This window comes from Malaya genurostris, chromosome 2 (assembly GCF_030247185.1).
Source record: "Malaya genurostris strain Urasoe2022 chromosome 2, Malgen_1.1, whole genome shotgun sequence".
Lineage (NCBI taxonomy): Eukaryota > Metazoa > Arthropoda > Insecta > Diptera > Culicidae > Malaya > Malaya genurostris.
In genome coordinates, this window is record NC_080571.1 from 116,331,108 (window position 1) to 116,354,292 (window position 23,185).

The window sequence follows — 23,185 nt, forward strand, 5'->3', positions numbered from 1 at the left end:
ACAGCTGTTAAAATTTCATGATATTCTATTCATAAGTTTGTGAGTTATTGTGCTAAGAGTGAAGCTACTTTTGTTGTTTTCAGAACAATGGATCAAAAACAATTTTCAAACACTACTTCTTGATGCGAAAAAAACCTGTTTTAATCCACCTAGTGGTGTAATGATGCCTTTCTCATATCAATCATACTATCATATATAATACTGTGGTATTCTTTAAAATAGTTTTCTTCGATTCTTAAAAGAATAACCGAAAATGGTTTGTTTGATCGTCTACTGATAAAAACTAACAATTTGAGAAGATTTGAGGTCGATTTAGAAAACTTTTTACGGTTTTTCGCCCTTTTCAGTGATAGTATAAAATTTTTAACACACTTTACCCTATATTTCCGGATCCAGAATTCGGATCCGGATGAAATTCAGGAATTATCTATAGGACCACCGGACCTTTCATTTGAATCTAAGTTTGTGAAAATCGGTCGCGCCATCTATGAGAAAAGTTAGAACACATATTTTCTTTTTTTTTTGCACATTTTACCCCAGAACTCCGGAACCAAAAGTCGGATCCAAATAATATTCCGGAATTTTGTATGGGACCAAAAGACCTTTCATTTGAATCTAAGTTTGTGAAAATCGGCTCAGCCATCTCCGAGAAAAGTCAGTGCAAAAAAAAAACGTTACACACACACACAGACATTTTGCGTACTCGACGAACTGAGTCGAATTGTATATGACACTTGGGCCTCCGGGCCTCGGTTCAAAAGTCGGTTTTCACAGTGATTGCATAACCTTTCTACATGAGAAAGGCAAAAATACCGTTAAAACGAACCAATGGCTTGCAAAGTGTTATGGAGACTCCGCTTCATCAGAAACAACTATAAAACGTTGCTTTGCTGACATCAAACGTGGTCGTAGAGACACTGATGATGCAGAACGCAGTGGACGTCCAAATGAGGCGGTAAAACCAAAAAACATAAAACACAAAATCGTTTTGAATGATCGAAAAGTGAAGTTGCTTGAGTTAGCTGACATCGTAAAGATATCAAAAGAACGTGTTGGCTTTATATTGCATGAGCATTTGACTATGAGAAAGCTCTGTTCAAAGTGGGTGCCGCGTTTGCTCACTGTTGACCAAAAACGAGAACGTGTTGATGATTCTGAGCAGTCTTTGACCATGTTTAAACGTTAATGATTGCATAGCCTTTGTATATGGAAAAGGCAAAAACCGGAATTTTTGTGTCGATATGTGTCAATGGATGAAACATGGATTCATCAATGTTGTGTACTTTCAAGTTGAAAATGTTGCACTTCTTTTTTAAGCAGTGAACTGGATTCATCACTTCACACCGGAATCAAAACGATCATCATCAAAACAATGGCAAAAATACATCAATTGAACCTCGAATTGCTCCCACATCCAATGTATTCGCCAGATTTGCCTTCAGAGACTATTGGCTGTTCGTAGACCTGAAAAAAATGCTCGCCGGTAAGAAATTTCGCACGAATGAAGAGGTTGTCGCTGATACGAAGGCTTATTTTGAGACAAAAAATGAATTGTTCTACAAAAGAGATACTACGATGTCAGAGCGGCGTTGGAATAATTGCGTTGCTCTTGATGGAGATTACGTTGATGAATAAAGTTAATTTTGAACTAAAAAAATCATGTTCTCTTTGTTAGGCCCGGTAATTTTCAGCCCATGTGTTATATACAAAGTTGATATTCTAAAACCTGGCTGAACTAGCTATCAACGAACGCAAGGTCAAAGAAAAAAAAAAATAAACAGTTCCGCAAAGCCCGGACTATTTCAAATTTATAAAAAACTTCTCATGTATAAGGTTCTATAATATTGCAGTTCCCCCGGGCCCGAGTTTTATCTCGGCGGCCTTGAATATAAAGGGTGATTTTTTAAGAGCTTGAGAACTTTTTTAAACAATAAAACGCATAAAATTTGCAAAATCTCATCGGTTCTTTATTTTAAACGTTAGATTGGTACATGACATTTACTTTTTGAAGATAATTTCATTTAAATGTTGACCGCGGCTGCGTCTTAGGTGGTCCATTCGGAAAGTCCAATTTTGGGCAACTTTTTCGAGCATTTCGGCCGGAATAGCCCGAATTTCTTCGGAAATGTTGTCTTCCAAAGCTGGAATAGTTACTGGCTTATTTCTGTAGACTTTAGACTTGACGTAGCCCCACAAAAAATAGTCTAAAGGCGTCAAATCGCATGATCTTGGTGGCCAACTTACCGGTCCATTTCTTGAGATGAATTGTTCTCCGAAGTTTTCCCTCAAAATGGCCATAGAATCGCGAGCTGTGTGGCATGTAGCGCCATCTTGTTGAAACCACATGTCAACCAAGTTCAGTTCTTCCATTTTTGGCAACAAAAAGTTTGTTAGCATCGAACGAAAGCGATCGCCATTCACTGTAACGTTGCGTCCAACAGCATCTTTGAAAAAATACGGTCCAATGATTCCACCAGCGTACAAACCACACCAAACAGTGCATTTTTCGGGATGCATGGGCAGTTCTTGAACGGCTTCTGGTTGCTCTTCACTCCAAATGCGGCAATTTTGCTTATTTACGTAGCCATTCAACCAGAAATGAGCCTCATCGCTGAACAAAATTTGTCGATAAAAAAGCGGATTTTCCGAATGGACCACCTAAGACGCAGCCGCGGTCAACATTTAAATGAAATTATCTTCAAAAAGTAAATGTCATGTACCAATCTAACGTTTAAAATAAAGAACCGATGAGATTTTGCAAATTTTATGCGTTTTATTGTTTAAAAAAGTTCTCAAGCTCTTAAAAAATCACCCTTTAAATGAAATATAAATCAGGAGATGTTTTTAACTACTGTAACAATGCACCAAAGGCGAATAACGAACCATAGCTTCCCCTTTAATTCACTGGCCATTATTTTTTAAGATTTGTTTTCATTTGTAAAATTGGCAACATAAAGCAATAAGGTGAAATAAAAGAAAAAAAAAACTTGCATTAATCATACTAGAGGCTGACACAACTCAGCAACCTTCTGCAATCCGAGGAAATGAATTATGTGATGCTGTGCCCTTCTGCAATAATGACTTAGAAATTCAGAAATGATTTAGTGCGGTGTGATTAATAGTAGCATTCTTACTGAAAATGGGAAAACATATCGGCAACTGCTAGTTTATTTTTCGTACTCTTGACTGTTTGGTACCGGACATGTTGATATGCATGTTGAAAATTCTTGTTAGCACCATATTTCAAATCTCGTACTTTTCAAAGTTTGTATAGTTTACTGGCGGAAATATGGTGAAGAAGCAGAACCACCTGATTTTGTTTTGTGCAGAGCAAAATATCTCTTTCAGAAAATACTGATTTGATATTCCATTTGAATTGGCTATCAGTACCAACTCCGTCTTCCTCTCACTGCCAAAGGCTAACGCCGTATCGGGTAAATATGTTTCACCTTGAACGAAACGGTTTGCGTTGTTTTTCACAGTTTTTGCATCACACCTTGTTTTCAAACCGCTTTTCTCCTGCGGTAATTCTCCGTTTTATGCAATTATTTTCCCAGTCTGCAAGCAGAACGGACTATATATCGTGAATTACGGATTTCCTTCTTCCAGTCGGTCGGTAAGCTGATCAGCTCCCGGGCTTAGGAAGCATTTACGCGGCGAACGCTGTGCTGCAAATACCGAAGGTCAGGTTCACGAGAACGTCGTATTCATCCTCGGATGATTCCATTGAAATCGGACTGGTCTCATTTGCAGTTCTAGGACAGGTGCAGTCATTAATGGAACGACTCTGAATCGCTTTGTGTATATTGCAGTAGTGAAATAAAACCCGTAATGTGGCATTGGTTTTAACCCCTCCGGTTGACTAGAACAGATCTGGATGCTGTTGAAGTGCTCACATTCATTTACGTCATTGTTCAGTTCCTACCAATCAAATGTAAATATTTTTCGTATATGAAAGCAAATTGCCTTAGCACGTGCATTGCACTGGATGTTACTTTTCCTGTTCATGAGATGAAACAGCTCCCCACATCTTTAGAGTATCACTGTGTGCATCTAACTGGAAATGATAAATGTAAAACTGGAGCACCGGGTGTCCAATCGGCAAAAGGGGAATTGCAAAATTGAAGACACGTGCTGCTGAGTAGCAGGCAGGGGTTCTTCCTATCTGGTCATGCGTGAATATCGAGTTTTGTCACCGATTTGGTAATCGAATAAACTCTCGCTGAAAATAAAATTACCATTATTATGATTAAAAAATCATAAAACCTTTTATTTTGGTATCCCATTAAATCATAATTGTTGTTCATGATCTCATGGCTCTTCTCCCATGAATAACAAATCTTCACTTTGCTTATGTACCACACTAAGTTTAAGTCAAACACAACGTACGTACGTACTAATAATTGACTAGTGATCGGGCCAAGTACTTTTCTTACAAAGATCCAACCATTTCGATTAGGTCTTCGTTTCGGTTTAGGCAGTGTTCATGCGAGCAACACTGCCTAGTTTGTATGGTGTGGAATGTGCCACATGTAAACAAGAGAAATGGAAGAAGTCACCTCTAACACCTTGAGAAGTATGAGGACAGTGTGGTTTGATTCCTGAGTAATATGCTTAAGCAGCCACGGTATTGTGGATGCTAGGTGGGTTATTTCCAGCGTAGGATGACGATGATTAAGATATCAGCTTCTCAATGTAAAACATGCATTTCAAAAGTAAAGAATAAAATGTGATGAATGCTACTTTCCTGTAAAATAGAAATTAACTGTGATAGTGCTAGTTCACAACCGGGATTGTGCACATGACGTCACGAATTACAGAGGCATTTCTATCCTTACCTGCATCCTATTGGATAACAAACTGAATATTTTCATTTCTTATGGATCGTAATGCCTCTGTTCGAGTCGGAACTGTACATTCTAATCCTTTCGCCACGGTAAGAAGAATGATGAAGGCTCGAGTCCTTCCTATGCTTGCTTAGTTTGGAGTGCCAAGTAGTCTATCTGTTTCATGGTCTTCACTGTGGGTAGTGAGAAAGCGCGAATGAAAAGGCGTAAACATCAACTCGATAACACAGAGCTCTCTCCGACCATAATGATAAATAGAGGGTGGCGGTTCTCATTTGAGTTTTCAATTATTACCAGCAAGTTGAAATCGATAACTTCGACTGTTTGAAATGTATTGAGATGTGTTTCGAAATATTAAAAATGAAAACTGGGGAACAATTAATTTATGTTTATTTTGCAATGGATATTTCTGGTTTACCTTTCATCCATTATCTTGAACCAATTCGAATGTTTACATGAACCGCTCTCTCATTCAATTGTAAGAGATAGATAGATTCGTTACTTCAAGAGATAAACTGATGGTGGTTAATCTGAGCTTCGTTAGAAAGAGAAACGAATGAAGGACGGGATGATACCCATTCGGTGCGACAGCGAAGATTGTGTGTTAGAATGTGAAGTTTTCACATTCGATTTCAATTTGTGAAGAGTATGAAAATGAGTTTTCTTAGTCTTAACACAAATTCCAATAAATAGTTCATAGTTATTCAACTTATGCTCTGTGTTATATTTTAAGTTGAATAACGAATTCGGCGAAATTACCTTTTCGTCAAAACAACTTTCGGCTAATGGCTTCCGATGAAATGGTCCGCGCTGGCCCGATTTCCCATATGATACTGGTATGCGAGTATGGACAGTAAACCGGTACCCGGCTTGCGGTTTCAGAATCGTTAATCGAAAGACTTCGGAATAGAGTTCATAAAGATTTCTCAATGATGATTTTCAAAAATTGAAATAAAAAAAGGAAACAAGTGACAGTTTGAAGGTTTTAGTAACAAAATAACAGTTGAGTTCTTTTTTGCAAATAGAGACGAACCAGCCACCGGCTGAAAGTCTCTTTAATAAAGAAAACTAAACTAAACTAAACTTTTTTGCAAAATGCACAGTTTTGCAAAATTTAGCAGTTCAAATTAAACGGCCATTGTTACCTAACAACTCTGCTTAAATCGCCAATCAAACGCAAATCAAGTAAACTGGTTTTCGATGAGCGAACTTGCGTTGTTTGTATGAAATTTGAATGATCACAACACCCACTAATTCTGCAAACTATGATTTTTAGAATTCTGTGGACTTTTTTTCCATAAATATGTTTATTTCATAGGCAATATACAAAAAATCAAATTAAAATACATAAGTTTTTCTTCGCCGTGGCATACACAATACATAGTACTTTAAACCTAATACATTTCGAATATCATATTAGTATTTTGGTATTCATTAGTTAGTCTAAACACTGTTTTTATCAAGCGATTTACTATTATAAATTACGTTAAATAAAATACATTCATTTTGTACATGATCTTTTAACTATTTCAAGTTTGTTTGTATCAGTTCATCACTTTTATTCAATATAAGATAGCTGGCTATTGGTTAAACTCATGGAAGAGAAAATGTCTGACATAAAATAAAATTTAAATTAGGACTCCAATGGACTTAATGAATATATAGTCTACCTTGGGTACGCAAAGAATTTATTAGTTGAGATCTGACATCACGATACTCCACGCATGTCCAAACGACACGATCAATATCGCGATAACTTTCGCCACAAGCACAATGATTAGTCTCGGAAAGTCCAATTCGAAGGAGATGATTGGACATGAGTCTGGACATCACACGAATGAAATCCCTACTCACATCCAGTCCCCTGAACCATGCCTTTGTCGATATTTTAAGGAATAATTGAGTGCATCCACCGACCCAGATCATCTTTATCCCAAGAAGCTTGCCAGCTGGCAAGTGTTCTTTTTTCCCCTTCAATAGCACTACGTTTGGCTAAACTATCGGCTCTTTCATTGTCTGGCATGGAGCAATGAGCCGGGAGCCAAACTGTTGTGATTTGATAATTATTATTCAATATTACGTTCAGGCACTGTTCTATTTTGCCTAAGAAAAGCGTTTCATTTTTGCCAGCAGCGTTTGAGCGAATGGCTTCAATTGCACTCAGACTATCTGTGAAGAGAAAATAATGGTTTGGAGATAATGTGACTATTACACTCAAACTATAATGAACTGCTGCTAACTCTGCTATATAAACAGATGCAGGTTCTTGAAGCCTAAATGAAGCCGAAACATTATTGTTGAATATACCAAACCCAGTAGCCTCTTCAATTCGTGATCCGTCATTTTCTCAGAGTCAGTATGACTGAACTTACTTGTAAATATTTTCGGGATTTCCATCGAGCGTAGGTGTTCCTGGAATTCTGTGGACTTGACGGTACTAAATATTTTCTCTCGAAAGTTAAATCAATAAACATGGATTGATTCTTGGAAAAATAACAATTTAACTAAACCATCATTACTTCATAGTTTTTTTTCAACCTGTAATCAGATGACTAATCATTTATTTCCTTTTCTTTCAGACATGAACGAATTCTCGACCGACACTCGTATAACTTCGCCTAGGATACGACACAGAGAGCATCCGCTTTGACCGGTTCGAATCCACTAATCAACGCAACGTTTGTAAAGACATCCAGCATCCCCGAGACTCCAACATACACACACACATAAACAACAATTCAAGAGTTTGGTTTCGTTTGAGAACTTGAAATTACGATTGGTTTTTATTTGAATTCAACGTCTCAAGTGGAAAATCCCCGTCAGAGCATTGTAGGATTCGAGACGCATTAGTTTGATCCTTCCTAACCCAACTGCGTGGAGTTTTATCGCTAAACTGAATCGCTCCAAAACGTTTTAGAAGTTGTTTTGTTCGGTCTGTTTCAAGACAGGGTCCTGAAGTTCCCCTTCAGGAAAGCGATTTTTTGAGCTCGTGCTCGCAGGTTCTTGCATTGTGTTTACCTTCGCCTTAAATTGAGCTTAGCAGAAAATCATTAGTTGGCAAACTCTTCTCGTTTTCAAACAACCTAAACCCCCAAAAAATGATGGCTGTTTTTACAAAACTATGCTTACCCGATATTGTTAAATTAAAACGCTAGTTAGTAAACACTTTGTCCATCCCCTGGTTGGAGGAGGTAACATATAGAATTTACTAATTTTAACGTTTTTTAAGTACAATATCCATTACAATTTTTTAAAAATCGTATTTTCAACAGATCCACTTTTTTATTTAATTACCATAAAAAGTACACTCATAAGAATTAATATAAATAATTAATAATTTTAAAATATTATAAATTTATCGAGTACTATCTATTAGTGTAGTGCTTATTCTAAGTACTTGAGTTTGCTGGTATTTTGTCCACTTTTTTTTCTGCAAGTGCACTCTTTAGATCGGGACGTTCGAAAGACGTACCAAAGTAAGTTAGTTTGGCACCAAACAAAAAAAGTGAATCACTTCCGACTCCTTGATCGCTACTTAACTGAAAGCTACTTAAGTTATATCTCAAATATTGTCGTGTTCTATTTCTTTTTACAATTTTATATTTTTGGATTTCTTATTGGTAGTATATCTCGTTAAGACTCCACAGATCCTATAAATTCCTCAATTCCGAATCGAAAACCAACTTCTCTCTTAAGTTCTCGAAATCCTATACAAATCAAAACAATTCGAAAGTAGTAGAAGCAAAGCTTCGGAAATGGATCCATACACACCGGAAATTTTGTGGCTCGTTATACTCGGATTTGTTATTGCCTTCATATTGGCATTCGGTATTGGAGCGAACGATGTGGCCAACTCATTCGGTACCAGCGTTGGATCCGGGGTACTCTCATTGCGTAAGGCCTGCTGGTTGGCGACCGTGTGCGAAGTCTCTGGAGCCGTGCTGATTGGTGAGTGAATTATCGAAGATGTATTATTGTTGAATCATACTAAAAGGTCAAAAGGGTGTTACCATACTTCAACAGTCATTATTGCGTTGCATACGAAACTGTAGTTTCATAGGTAATCAACGTTTTACACGGATGTGCGCCACCTTGACCACAAATGATGTAAGATGGAATTGCCTTACGTAGTTGCATACGTACCGCTCGCACGCCATTCCGGATGCCGGGGAAAAAATTCCGCCATACTTCCCTTTCGATGGAAAGGATTTCACCGTACCGCGACATATTCTCCCGAACGTACTGATCGGTGACCTGCGGGGGGAGGTCATGCACGCGTACTTCTATGGCATTGTCCACCATGTGCACAGGGATTTTGTATTTAATGTTGTCACACTCAACGCCGTGCACCTCGTCGTTAACCGAAGCGAATGGAATTGCATCGCTTTCACGTTTAAACATAATGTACACACAGTTAGACGCTTTGTTGAATTGAATCTCATTTACATTATTAGCATCTAGATGCATTCGTTCTTCAAGTAGGATTTCAATTTCATTTGCTGCTGGTCTAACTTTGCAACGCTTGAAATCTGTACTAGTTAAATTTGGTACTAGTTAAAATTGTTCACTGCACTGTATTGTCTTTGTTTCTGTTGTTTCGACCGTAAACGATTTTCGACTGTGTCGGGTGAGATGCGAGCACGAACTGAGTATAATTCATAATATAATGTATTTTCTGAAAAGGGTGTCCCAAAACCAGTTTTTGTTAGAAAACATATATATTTTCAATTTATACGAGTTTTTTATCTAATACAAAGTTTTTCACAAAAGAACACATCTCGCCTGTAGACGATCGCAGACGAGTAATTTAACCACGATATGAAAGCTCTTTTGAAATAGTTTTATATGTAATTGATCTCATCTGCGCCTTTCTGCGCCTTTTGATGATAGACAAGTTGGAATTTAGTGAAAACATATGATAAATGGCTCTATTTCATTAAACTGAAATGATAGCGGCATAGTATATTTGAGAAAGTTGTGGTTTTTAATGGTGAAAAATTTTGTATAACATGAAATACTCATAGAAATCAAAAAGTCTTCTTACAAAAACTGGTTTTAGGACACCCTTTACAGAAAATACAATATATCATGAATTCTGCTCAAGTAATAGCAATAGTATCTTTTGACCTTCTGTAAATTTGTTTGGAAAGATATTCTGCACAATTTTGTTGAAGTTACTTAGCTCCTATGTTGGTCCTGAGCCAAAATAATCTCACTTTTAGGGAAAATAATCATATGAATAAAATTTTCCAAAAGATGGCGACTATCATTCTGAACAACTTTGCTGAAGATACTATACCTCAAAAACAACGCTTTTAATGAGTTATCAATTAGGAGCGTGAAATTGGACTTTTTAACCACTGTGCAACGGTTTAATTGCCCTGCTGTTTCCGTGCTCGTTTGTGTCGTTTCAAGCATTCTTTGGAACTGTGCTACTGTTTCATCTTGTTTTTAATTGAATCAAGAATGAATTCCTTGAATCTACTACGAATTGCTCGCTTTTCAATAGGGCAATGTTATTGATTGTGGAATAGGTCTCATAAAACCAGAGTTTTTACGGGTTTTAAAAATGTTCGAAGTTTTCCAGAATGATGTCTTCGTTTTTGGTGTTGCAAATGTTCAAGTGGGTGTAGAAGCCAAGTATAAAATGTAATGAACTTGGAAGGCTAGGTCTGGTAAGTAAGCCGCATAGTCAAGCACTTCTTTCCGGAGACTTTCAATTTGTGCAATGGTGCATTGTTGTGGAGCAAAATCACTCTTTTATGTCTTTATATATATCCTGGTCGATTTTTCATAATCGCTCGGCTCAAATCGTTAATTTTTGGTTGATAACGCACGCCGTTGACAGTTCCACTAGGTTTCAGGAGCTCGAAGTAGCTCACAGCGGTCTGGTGACACTATTTATATCGTATCGATTTTGTGGATTCACTCACGACTCCATTTTTCATCACCATCGAGACAATACGGTGCAGGAAAGACTTTCTTTTGTCCACTCTTTTATGTCTTTATATATATCCTGGTCGATTTTTCATAATCGCTCGGCTCAAATCGTTAATTTTTGGTTGATAACGCACGCCGTTGACAGTTCCACTAGGTTTCAGGAGCTCGAAGTAGCTCACAGCGGTCTGGTGACACTATTTATATCGTATCGATTTTGTGGATTCACTCACGACTCCATTTTTCATCACCATCGAGACAATACGGTGCAGGAAAGACTTTCTTTTGTCCAGTTAAAGCAACATTCTACAGGTCACTTTTCGATTCTCCATTTGTCTTTCGGTCAGTTCATGCGGCACCCGTTTTCCACACTTCTGATCCTTTCCCATAGCATGTAGACGTTTGCCCAGCACCTCCGCTAGCTGTCGTTGCATTTACATGCCGTCTTCATCCGAAAATGTTTGTTGCTCGGCGTTATCAAACAGTTTTTGTTGCCGAGACGTGCGACGTCGTTAAGGTCGAAATTTTCTCCTTCAAATAGCCTTTCACACATTCGAAATGCCACAATCGTCAAGAAGCGCGCAAACATTTATTTCCCTGATAGACTATAAAAAGCAAGGCATGGTGCTTATGCTCAAATTTTTGGTTCGTACAACGACATCTTTGACGCGCGATGAAAACTGAGTGAAAAAACTTTTTTGCAAACAATTAACACAGTTTGGCTATCAATACAACAAAATGAAATGACATCTATCTTTTACCAATAGCAGCATACAACATAGAATGCCATCTATCGGGAAAAAAATGAAAATTAACTGAGAGTACATCAGGGCGCCGTCTAGGCAAAATTTCTACCGTTCCGATAATTACAGCAAAAAAAACCAACGCAGCATAGTTTCCAGTGACTAATTATTCGTATTGCTTTACAGGATACAAAGTTTCGGATACAATGCGGAAAGGCATACTGGACGTTGAAATGTACAAAGGCACCGAAGTTGAGCTGATGTTAGGCTGTCTATCGGCACTGGCTAGTTCCGCTTTGTGGTTGCTGGTGGCAACTTTCTTCAAGTTGCCGATCTCCGGAACGCATAGCATTGTTGGATCGACCATTGGTTTTAGCCTTGTCGCACGTGGAATGCAGGGTCTGAAGTGGAGCACACTCGGAACGATCGTCGGATCGTGGTTTATTTCACCCGTTCTTAGTGGTATGATGAGCGTGATGTTGTTCTGGATGATTCGTAAGTTCATTTTGAATGCCAGAAACCCGCTGAAGGCTGGACTGTTGTCACTGCCACTGTTTTATGGAACAACACTGTCGGTTAATGTGTTTAGTATTGTGCACGATGGACCGAAGCGTAAGTCATTTTTGTTTTAAACCGTAGGAGGTAGAAACTATTCAAAGTTTGTTTCCGTTTATTTTCAGTTCTTTACATGGATAACATCCCAACATGGATAGCCGTAGCGATCAGTGTTTTGCTAGGACTGTTAGTGGCTGTACTCGTGCAGTTGTTCGTCGTTCCTTGGCAGAAGAACAAGATTTTAAATCAGGACAAGCTCCCGCGCACTGAATTCACTGTCGGTGATTCGGACTGTGATTCGTCCTCGAACGGAAGTCCTCGACGTACAAAACGGCCTCTGTCGTTAGTAGGTGACGGAAAGACACTACCAGCTATAACCGAAACAACCGAATTAGTTTCACTGTCCTCCCCGCACCAACACAACGGCTTAATCAAGAAGCTTTCGATTGATCTATCTCCACATACAATCAAAAACAAACCAAACCCTTACAAAATCGATCCTAAAATTGTCAAAAAAGCAGAAAACCTACTGTCGGCTAACAAAAACAGTCTGGACAACACCGATCTCACGATAACCAGTCTCAATTACATTGATGAATATCAGTCCACAATCAACGGAAACGGGCGCGTCGCACTGAACTCGTATTTCGATCGTCGAAATAGCAATAACATGCCTCCGCAATCGCCGGATTCTACCACCATGAACAACGGAATAAAGTAAGCAAACACCTATTTCCAAATGATTTCCTATTTCAATATGTTACAACATGCATTTTTTTCAAACAGAGACCAATCGATCACCGTCCAGAATGGAAAGTCTCCTACGAGTCCTAAAAGCGATAGTACGCTTCCGATTGCCGACTACACACTTACGACGCCGAACATTGTTCTCAACAGCACCGGCAACGATCTCAGGAAAGATATGGGAAGAATTGAAAATGCAGCTGGACTTGACCATACGCTAATCAGTACGACCCTGTCTCCGAATTCGAGTAAAGTTCCTCTAATTAGTGGTAAGGAAGGTTCGGAAGAGAGTAGGCACAACCCAGTGGAAGAGGAAAATGAAGACGTGTCGGCCCTGTTCTCGTTCTTGCAAGTACTGACGGCGACATTCGGAAGTTTTGCTCACGGCGGTAACGATGTCAGGTAAAGGACGAATTATTCGACAGTTGGCTGGTTGGTTGGCTGAAAATAACTGTTTTGTTTTCTCAATTTAGTAACGCGATAGGACCACTCATTGCTCTCTTTATGATATACCGGGAGGGCTCGGTACTGCAGAAGTCTGAAACTCCACTGGCCATTCTGTTGTACGGTGGCATCGGTATTTCCGTAGGCTTGTGGCTTTGGGGCCGCCGTGTCATCGAGACGATTGGAAATGATCTCACTAAAATTACTCCATCAACGTAAGTATGCAGTAGGAGTACTGTACTTTTTCATTAGTGACTTGACATGTGGGTAGTGATAATGTTTTTTTTTATTGTCAAACCACCCACGCATCTGTGCGTAGGAAATTACAATTTTCGTCGTTGGCACAATATTGCGTCGATAATTACCTAACAGATTAGAAATTTTAGTTTTATGTACGTGTAAGAATGTCAACGTTAGAGAACGTAATAAGCGCGTTTAATTTTCGTGCTCTTATGGCGAAGTGTTTGCGACACCGCTGAGGTATAATCGGAAGTCAATGAAGGTACAGTCATTTGAACAACAATAAAAAATTACTGAGATTATTTACTCCCATATGGAAAATCGATAAGCAGTAAAGCTTAAAGTTGTGTCAACTATCATTTTTACGGCCACTCAAATTGACTTTCAATTCCATCTTCGAGCAGCCTAGATAGTCGTGTAGTGTCGGTAGCAATTCCCAGCTTGCTGAAAATAACACTGCGATCCATCTCATAAGTCCACCTTGTCCATTTCAAATTATCTTCAGAATTTAAAGAGCTTATATGACTTTGGACAACTAATGGGTAATCATGGGGAGTCAACCCCAGATTCATTCATTAAACCTATATAACTCTTGTTGGACCAGTTCTAGCATATGGCATATGTGGGGGAAGAAATGAGATGTAGCAACAGCTTAAAAAACTGTTGGTCTTAATGGCGATAACGAAGGCATTACCGACAAACCCTGCTGCTGCTCTTGAGACACTCCTTGCACATTAAGTCACTACATCTGTTTCTGAAACACTGAAACAGAGAGCATTATTTAACCGTCTTAATGTTACTTGGTCACTATTTTCTTTTAAATGTAGAACATCTTTTCCGTGAGAAGTTGTCTGGGTGTTTTAAACGACGACTTTATGAACACAGTTTGTCATACGAACTTTTGTGGATGGTTGTGCTGGTACCTACTGCCGTGAAAAGGGGTTGAAATAATCTCACTCAGCAGTCGTAGTGATCGCATGTCGTACTCAAATCGAAGATCGCAGCTTTTTTAGCTATAGAGCTTCGATTAGGAGCTCACTGGTAGTGGACGCAACTAATCTCAGCTAAAAACATATATTCTGGAAAAATACTACTTAAAGAAAGCGCGAAACAAGTTATTACTACGACTTGTTGTTCAAAAGTGAGTTATAGTTTCAAATAGTGTTTATTTCTTATGGGCACCCGGTCATTCTGGTATTACTGAACATGAATGGGCTGCCAAGTTGTCTGCAAACGAATGATTTCGTGTGATCAGAACTAGCTTCAGCACTGTCAACTTGTTGGATAAAGAACAAAATTTATACTTGGATTGTTTATACCAACTATTCGCGAATTTTGCAGACGTGTTCTCAGACAAAAATTTATTTACCAAATTTCAATTGGTTATGTCTATCTGACACAATGTCAAAATCTGAAGCATTTTTCTAAGCATCATTGCAGTATTCTGGGCAGCTCTTTGACTGGACATTGCCAACTCAACTATCACAAGACAACTATTCGGCGTCTGAGTATTATTCGTGTGAATTATGTGAACCCCATTGCGGCACCTAATACGTAATTACCCTGCATTGACACAACACAACTACGTATCTTGGGTTTTTGGTTTTCCATACTTAGTTAAATTTGTGTATGGTGAACTAAAACTGAAGGATTCCCCTATGAAATTTCTTGTTTTTTTTTTATCAGATCCGACTTTCGGTTCAGGAGATAAAGGATGATCAGTGTAACAATAACCATTTTACATAACACATGGATCAATAAGTCCCGAGACTAACAATGGAAACAACATTTTTTTTGCAATTTTTTTTTATTCATCAACATAATCACCTGTTTATAAAAAAATTATCTTTCGCTTCAAAATAAGCTTCAGTTTCAGCGATGACCGCCTCATTTGAGCCAAATCTTTTTCCCTGGAGCATTTTTTTAAGATCAGCAAAGAGCCAGTAGTCACTGGGGGCTAAATCTGGCGAGTATGGGGGGGTGGGGAAGCAGATCAAAGCCCAATTCGTTCAATTTCGCCATTGTTTTCATCGACTTGAGGCAGGGTGCATTGTCTTGATGAAAAAGGATTTTTTTCTCTGCATGTGCGGTCGTTTTTTTGCGATTTCCTCCTTCAAACGCACCAGTAGAGCAATATAATAATCACTGTTGATCGATTTACCTTTTTCGAGGTAGTCAATGAAAATCACGCCATGCGTATCCCAAAAAACTGACGCCATGACTTTCCCAGCTGACTGCTGCGTTTTCGGACGCTTCGGACGGCTTTCGCCAGCTGTGCGCCACTCAGATGACTGCCGCTTCGACTCTGGAGTGTAGTGATGTATCCATGTTTCGTCCATGGTCACGTAACTACGCAAGAGTTGCGAGTATATAGCAGTAAACTGCTTTCTGAATCATCGACTCGTTGCTGTTTTTGTTCCATCGAAAGCAATCGCGTCACCCACTTGGAAAAAACCTTTTTCATGCTCAATTTTTCATGAAGGATAGTAAATACACTTCCATATGATATCGCTGTCATCTCAGCAAACTCACGGAGCTTCACTTTACGATCTTTCATTATAATTTTTGTCACTTCACTCATATTTTCCGGTGTAACGGCTTCCACAGGTCTACACGAGCGTTCCGCGTCATTTGTGTCGGTACGACCACGTTTAAACTCGGCGAACTACCGACAAATCGTTGCTTTTGATGGACAAGAGTCCGGATAACATTTTTCAATCCATTGTTTCGCTTGCACGGTGTTTTTATCCATTAAAAAACAATGTTTTATCAAAACACGAAACTCGGTTTTTTCCAACAAACTACAAAACTGGTCGGATCGACTTAAAATTTTGACCCGTTTCAAGCAAAGGTTAGTACTCTAGAAAGACGTGGTTACTGGTTTACTACGAGCGCCATCTCTGCTTTAGTCTCGGGACTTATTGATCCATGTGTTAACTTAATCGGGTTTGCAGATGTTGATAGTCGATGACCAAATAAACGGTTTCTCAAAGATGGCTACACTGATTTTTAAAAATTTCGAATCAAATGAAATGGTTTACAATCCCTTAGGTAAAATTAATTGACTTCGACTAAATCGATTTCCGAATTCCGGTATAGAAAGTATAGGAAATAGAGGAGCTCAATCGTTTTCCTAAAGACTGGCAAAACGAGTTTTATAAACAAAAAATCGAATTAAAAGACATATGCTCACATACAAAATTGATATTTTTTTCCGATTCCGACTTCCGGCTTCTGGAATTTTAAAGTGACGAATATCGATTCTTACGTATCCGACTAAAACTGCTAATGCACTGATGAGTCGAAGACGAATCGAGAGGCAAACAAACAAAATTCTCGCTTAGCACAAACCGGGTTCCTTGAGATACCAAAACCCCTTAAATCATTAGTCATTTTAGATTTGTCTTTGAATGTTGATAATTGCAGAAAGTATCCTAAAAAATAAACAATCTCAATTTCAAAATCATTCTTGCCTCATTTCAGTGGTTTTACCATCGAAATTGGTGCGGCCTTTACGGTGCTGCTGGCGTCCAAAATTGGTCTTCCGATTTCCACCACCCACTGTAAGGTCGGCTCCGTCGTGTTTGTGGGCCAAGCTAGCGCCCCGAGGAAACTCTCGCCGGACGAGGAACGGGCCATGAAGCAGCGCAACCCGCACGAACATCATCACTATGCAACGGCACAGCAGAAGGCCGTCGATTGGGGTCTGTTCCGGAATATTGTGTATGCCTGGGTTGTCACGGTGCCGGTGGCTGCGCTACTGAGCGCCGGTTTTATGTACGGCTTGTGTGCACTGGTGCTGTGAATGGCATCAGCAGCAGGTGGAGAAATCGAATGAGCAACTATCCAACAACAGAAGCAAAAGGCCATTGCTGAAGCGTGTGTCTTCAGTTGTGTAGTTTTTAAAATTTATTAGGTCCTATAAGATATTTTCATTTTATGTCAGATATTTGAAAACTTTTAGTAAAGAATACATTTGTGTATCAAACAGATGATAAGCCAAGCTAATTAAAGCCAACAGTTTCATTGAATGCGAACAAAAGTTTGTCATAGTTTTTAGTTTCGTTGCAGAAGCAGGTAAACTCATTCTTAATTTACTACAATAGAATAAAAGAGCAGGTATGATTGATTGTTGCTGGTCTTCAAGAATGAAAACACTGAAAGATGATTGTTAACAATGTTGAACATGTTTAAGGAGCTATTGAAACAATAATTAATTTTTAAGTGTGTCTCTTAATAACAAACGTGATAACAATAGTTTGAAACTTAAATAAACAATGATGTTTAAAAGAAATCAAATACAATCAACCGGAACATTGCACTTGTTTTGAATCTGTTTATGTTAAATCGCTTCCAACAAAAACGTTCATTTTCGGTAAAAAAGACTGTTCTGAGTAACATCCTACTAACGAACATTTATTTCGTGTTTGCATTTTTTTCATATCGTTTCGAATCAATTTTGTTATGTCGTGCACTACAAAGCGTGAACGACAAAAACAGTATCGCTTTCTTTTATGTGAAATCAAAAGTCTCACGAACTTGTTAGAGGTGCTCGTATTGGATTCTACCAGTCGCTAATTTAGGCGCACAAACACGTGCTGTTTTAGGCGGTATTGTGAGCACAAATAAAATAAAAGTTATTCGTGAATGTGTTACTGGTGGGATTCCATTTTATCGTAAGAAATCGTTGTTACATTAAATGTTGACTAAACGCTGTATAGTGCAAACAAACAAACACAACGGCGTACAAAAACGTTAGACACAAAATGAATAATCCTTATAGGACTAAATGTGTATTAGAAGTTGAATGCAGATCTGTTTCAGCACATGACGTTAGATTTTAGCTTTCGTAGTTCCATTCAAATGGAAACAAATTCCACCGGAAATGTGAATCGTTCATCTAACGGGCTTTTTGCTCAAGCTCTTTTTTCGATTTTTTCGTATCTACTTAGTACACTACGATTGATTGACTACCCTTTAGTTCAACTGCAAATGCATTATCCAATGTTGATTTAGGAATCTTTGATGAACTCGAATACAATTATGCGGCGGCAACAAGTGCTTGAATTAATTGGAACTTTTTTAGGAGAAATTCGTAGAGGGAAATTAGTTGGATGAAGCAAATGAAACAGACAACACTTTTTCACCATTTATGAAGGGATGGAATGATATTTTGTTCTACATTGTTATGTTACCGTTCGAATGCTAAAGCTTTCGGAACAAAATAAAATAAAAAAAGAACCAATAGTTTTGAACAAAGAATCAGTACAAATCAGTATACTTTTGCTACCAATCAAGCCTACTTTTTCCTTCGCCAATGTGCATTCTGTCCCTTTATATGTATACACAGCACACAAATCCGTGATAAATGTGCTCACCTACACAACCAATCAGATCAAATTCCTGCAAACAATGGAGAGACATCGTAAATTTATACTATATTAGAATTATTAATTACTTATATTATTGCTAGGGTGATACTTCAAATTAAATAAAAAAGAGGAAATGACAAGAGAATAAGCAAAATTTAAAAATATACAGCAAGAACAAGAACTAGAATGCAGAAACATTTTTACCCATGGGTCCAGGATTTTAAACGGCGTGCTTTGGTAAAAGCTTTATAAAACAAAGCCACCAAGCGCACGTTGAGCTATTAGCGATTAAAACAGAAAAAGCGGTAAAAATGGATTCTTGTATGACAGAAACGCATCTTTCTGTTTCGAGCTTTGTGTACTTTCTGGAACTGACGAGTGATAACAAAATGTATGATAATTCTACAAAGAGCGGAACGCAATTTTGAATGAAAGAAATAAAATATATTGGTTCGGTGTTATTTGTTTCAATTAACGTCGAATTTATGAACATGTTAAAGATGTTAACTTCGAGAAGTAATTCCAAAATGATCTACCGAAGTGCTCGAAATTTTACAGATATTCTAAGCTTTTTACTAATGATTGGTAAAAACGATACATTTCAGTGTCGGTGCCATTTTTCGATCGGCTGCTGCAGTTAAAGATTACATTAATAAACAAAGTATAATGTGATTCCAGTTTTATTCGAACCGATAATTTTTATTTGATATATAAGCAAATTTTCATAATTTTGTTATCACTCGTTCGTAGGCGATGCCGAATTGAACTCACTATCCTTAATTAAACAGAATCAACGAGATACTTAATGCTTGTACTTAGCAATCGTAGGCGGTGGAAATAAAATCGGGTTGAACTGTATGGCTACGTGAGTAGTAGGTCATTTTTCTGCGATTGATAATCCGCACGATTCTCTTTCGTACATTTTCGGAAATTTTAAGAATGAACACTATTGCTAAAGACAAGAAGTAACTGTAGTAACGAAACATTGAAAGGTGTACAAAAAAAAAAAAGATGTGACGTGATTAGCTGTGTAAGCAAACCAGACAAAAATAAATCTTTCAACCCAACATAAAGTGTATTATGAGGTTTTCCGAAATTTCAATTGATTTACTGCGTAACATTTCGGTCGAAAATTCCCTGGTCTAACAAAGAAAAAAAACTTCTATTCTTCTTGAAGAGCAATGCTATTGTTTCGGCATTCCACAATTTCTACACCGCTTCTTTACCACGATTTCCCCTTTGATCTAGAAACGTTTCGAGCAGCTCAATAATCGCTTATGGGTTTTTGTGATCTCTAGGGCAATCCATTCAGGACCACCCTGAGGAAGGGGAGGACTTTTTCAGAGGCCCCGGAAATTCGAAGCAGTGTTTCTCATTCTTCAAAAAACAAAAAAACTATTCAATAATCCGAACATATCAGGTGCAGGGCTTGTATTGTGAATCCTCAAACGAACGAAGCAACAAAAAATATCTGCTGTGAACACTTTGCTTGACATAGCTGAATGAGAGACCTATATTAGAGAGAAACTGGATGCGTGAGAGTATATGCTACTGAGCAGACCAATTCCCCTTGCCAAGTAAACTGTCTGTGCTCTCAGTCTCAGTTAACACATGAACTAAGCAATCCATGACAATGTAATGAAATGAAGGGTTCGCTCTCGTTAGTATTGTACGAGAAAGAAGACCTTGCCTCACGGTGTGCTACAAGACGCGAAGCAAAGTCATATAGGCAGTGTTTACGGTTTATTTTTAAAAAGTAGGTTTACAGAAATCATTTTTAACATAATGTTCGCATTCCAAGACCAAATTTGATCACATTTCAAACATACTTTAAACATTTTATAGCAGAAGTTTTGCATTTGAGCCCATTTTCAAAACGATCAATTTGTTTCTTGGCAGTTTACACTGTGTATATATCCGAGAAACACTAAAAGCAATGTTCTTTAAGTTAATATTCATCGGAACTAAAAGTTATGAAACTAGTTTCCTCATAGGCATCTACAATATTAGAACCATTCATCAAACGCTAACCTCATGAAGCATAGGTCTCAGCAAGCGGGCATATTCATGAACTAATGAACGAACGAAGCAGCTCTCCTGGCTTGGGTTGCGCTGTGAATTCTACCTGACATACGAATGTGTGTGAATAGCACAGATGGTGAAATCCTTTCGTTCATATTCGTTGCTTCAATTTGCAAGCCCTGATCAGGTGTACAACTTTGCTTCCGCCGTTTTCCGATAGGTGGTTGTACCGGCTGAGGCTGGTCAAAATACATAGATGATAATGCCTTTAAAGTGAGTGTGTACAGTGCCTAACGAATTGTCATCGCCGTTTCAGTGACAGTTGTTCTTGTTTTCGTATTATTCACGCTCGAAAATGTCTGCTTATGTGCCCAATTCTCGCCATTTGCAGGAAGTTTTACTTTTCTGTTAGAATTCGAAAAAATGCAGCTGAAGCGCATCGAATGCTCTCAGAATACGGTGATGCTGCTCTGGGTAAAAGAACGTGTCGGGAGTGGTTTCAACGTTTTAAAAATGGTGATTTCGATGTCGAAGACAAACATGGTGGTGGAAGAGAAAAAACCTTCAAAGATGAACAACTAGAGACATTGCTTGATGAAGATTCGTGCTTAATCCAAGAAGAGCTTGCCGAATCGTGTGGAGTGAGTCAGCAACCCTGGGCATGATTCAGAAAGAAGGAAACTGGGTGCCGTACGAGTTGAAACCGAGGGACATCGAGCGCCGTCTATTTGTATGTGAGCAACTGCCTCAAAGACAAAATCGTAAGGGGTTTTTACATCGAATCGTAACCGGTGATGAAAAGTGGGTTCGATACGATAATCCTGAACAGAAAGCCCGGCCATGCTACTTTGTCGAAGGCAAAACCGAATATTTACGGCACCAAGGTTATGATTTGTATTTGTTGGGATCAGCTCGGTGTGATTTACTACAAGCTCTTAAAACCGGGTGAAACCATCACAGGAGATCGCTACCGAACGCAACTAGTCGCACGCTAAAAGAAAAGCGGTCACAATATCAAGAGCGACATGACAAAGTCATCCTATAACACGACAATGCTCGGCCTCACGTCGAAAAAGTGGTCCAAAAGTACCTGGAAACGTTGAAATGGGAAGTCTTGCCCCATCCGCCGTATTCCCCAGATGTCACCCCTTCTGAATTCAACCTATTCAGTTCGATGGCACACGGCCTGGCAGATCAACATTTTCAATCCTTCAAAGAGTTGGAAAAATGGATTGCTTCATGGATAGCGTCAAAAGAGGACTCCTTTTTTCGAGCCGGGATTGTCGCTAGCGACGGACAATACTTTGAATAATACATCTGTAAGCACTTTTTCGCAATAAAGCTTTAAATTTTGGAAAAAAACGGCAGAAGCAAAGTTGTACACCTAATATTTGTGTATCGTTGCAAACGATCTACAAATTTTGCCGGATCCGTCTTACCAATACATGCACAACAGCAAGCTCAGTCAAAGCCGAAGAGAAAAACGTGCCTTCTTCTTTTCTCGAATATTTTAGATTCGAGGCATTTATGAGCCAAACCGTTAATTTAAACACAAAAAAAAGATATACAGGCTCACATATGAACTGTGTGTAAAAATGGCTCAATCTGCGTGGCGAACATTTGCAGATGTCACCACGATCGACACACGGTGCCACCACGATTTGGGTTCTGCTTTCATATGAGATACAACTTTAAGTGCAACATTCACTTCAATTCACACTTCACTTTTGTTTTGCTGTTGGTTAAAATGACAAGTTTGTTTTTGTTTTATTACGATCAAATTCTCGTGTGATTTACGCGCTATGGAAATTAAGTTGCCTTCAGCACTTAAAAAAATCGTGTATTAAGTATTGTAGTTGGAATATTTCTATAGCAGGTAGGAGGATTTTGTTATCGTTCCTGAACGTAGTGGAACGTTTTGAAAGATCGCGGCGAATAGTCGAGTAGGTGGCAGTAGTGTTTTCAACGTATAGCAAATTTGAAATTTACACAGAATTTTGAACATTTTTGTTCGATCCTGTATATCTGTGGCACTACGAAATTATTTTCTGACGAAATATTTCGGAGAAAATTTCCGGTGGTCATTAGAAAAATGGACATAGTCCAAACGCCGGTTATGCCGAAAAGGCAGTAAACTTTTTGCTTACAATTTCGATAAAAATGTTTGTCTAATTTGGGGTTACCGAGACTCCACAATTTTATCTTTTGCTGAGATGATTGCCGAGTACTTGGCGATGCGAATCTTGGCATTTAGTTTCCCGAGCTTCAGTGAAAACAAGTG

At 38.5% G+C, this 23,185-nt stretch overlaps 1 protein-coding gene across 6 annotated transcripts in view; it reads left to right on the forward strand.

Moving 5' to 3' along the window:
- Nucleotides 1-19,955, forward strand: part of LOC131432442 (sodium-dependent phosphate transporter 2) — a 99,639-nt gene extending 79,684 nt beyond the window's left edge. For all 6 annotated transcript variants that reach the window (XM_058598719.1, XM_058598720.1, XM_058598723.1 and 3 more), the window contains 6 exons: nt 7,427-8,795; nt 11,714-12,139; nt 12,208-12,799; nt 12,869-13,228; nt 13,300-13,485; nt 16,994-19,955. In XM_058598719.1, the coding sequence (XP_058454702.1) occupies nt 8,603-8,795; nt 11,714-12,139; nt 12,208-12,799; nt 12,869-13,228; nt 13,300-13,485; nt 16,994-17,315 (2,079 nt within the window). In that variant the 5' untranslated portion in view covers nt 7,427-8,602 and the 3' untranslated portion in view covers nt 17,316-19,955. The remainder of the gene's footprint in view (nt 1-7,426; nt 8,796-11,713; nt 12,140-12,207; nt 12,800-12,868; nt 13,229-13,299; nt 13,486-16,993) is intronic.
- Nucleotides 19,956-23,185: the final 3,230 nt, after the last annotated feature.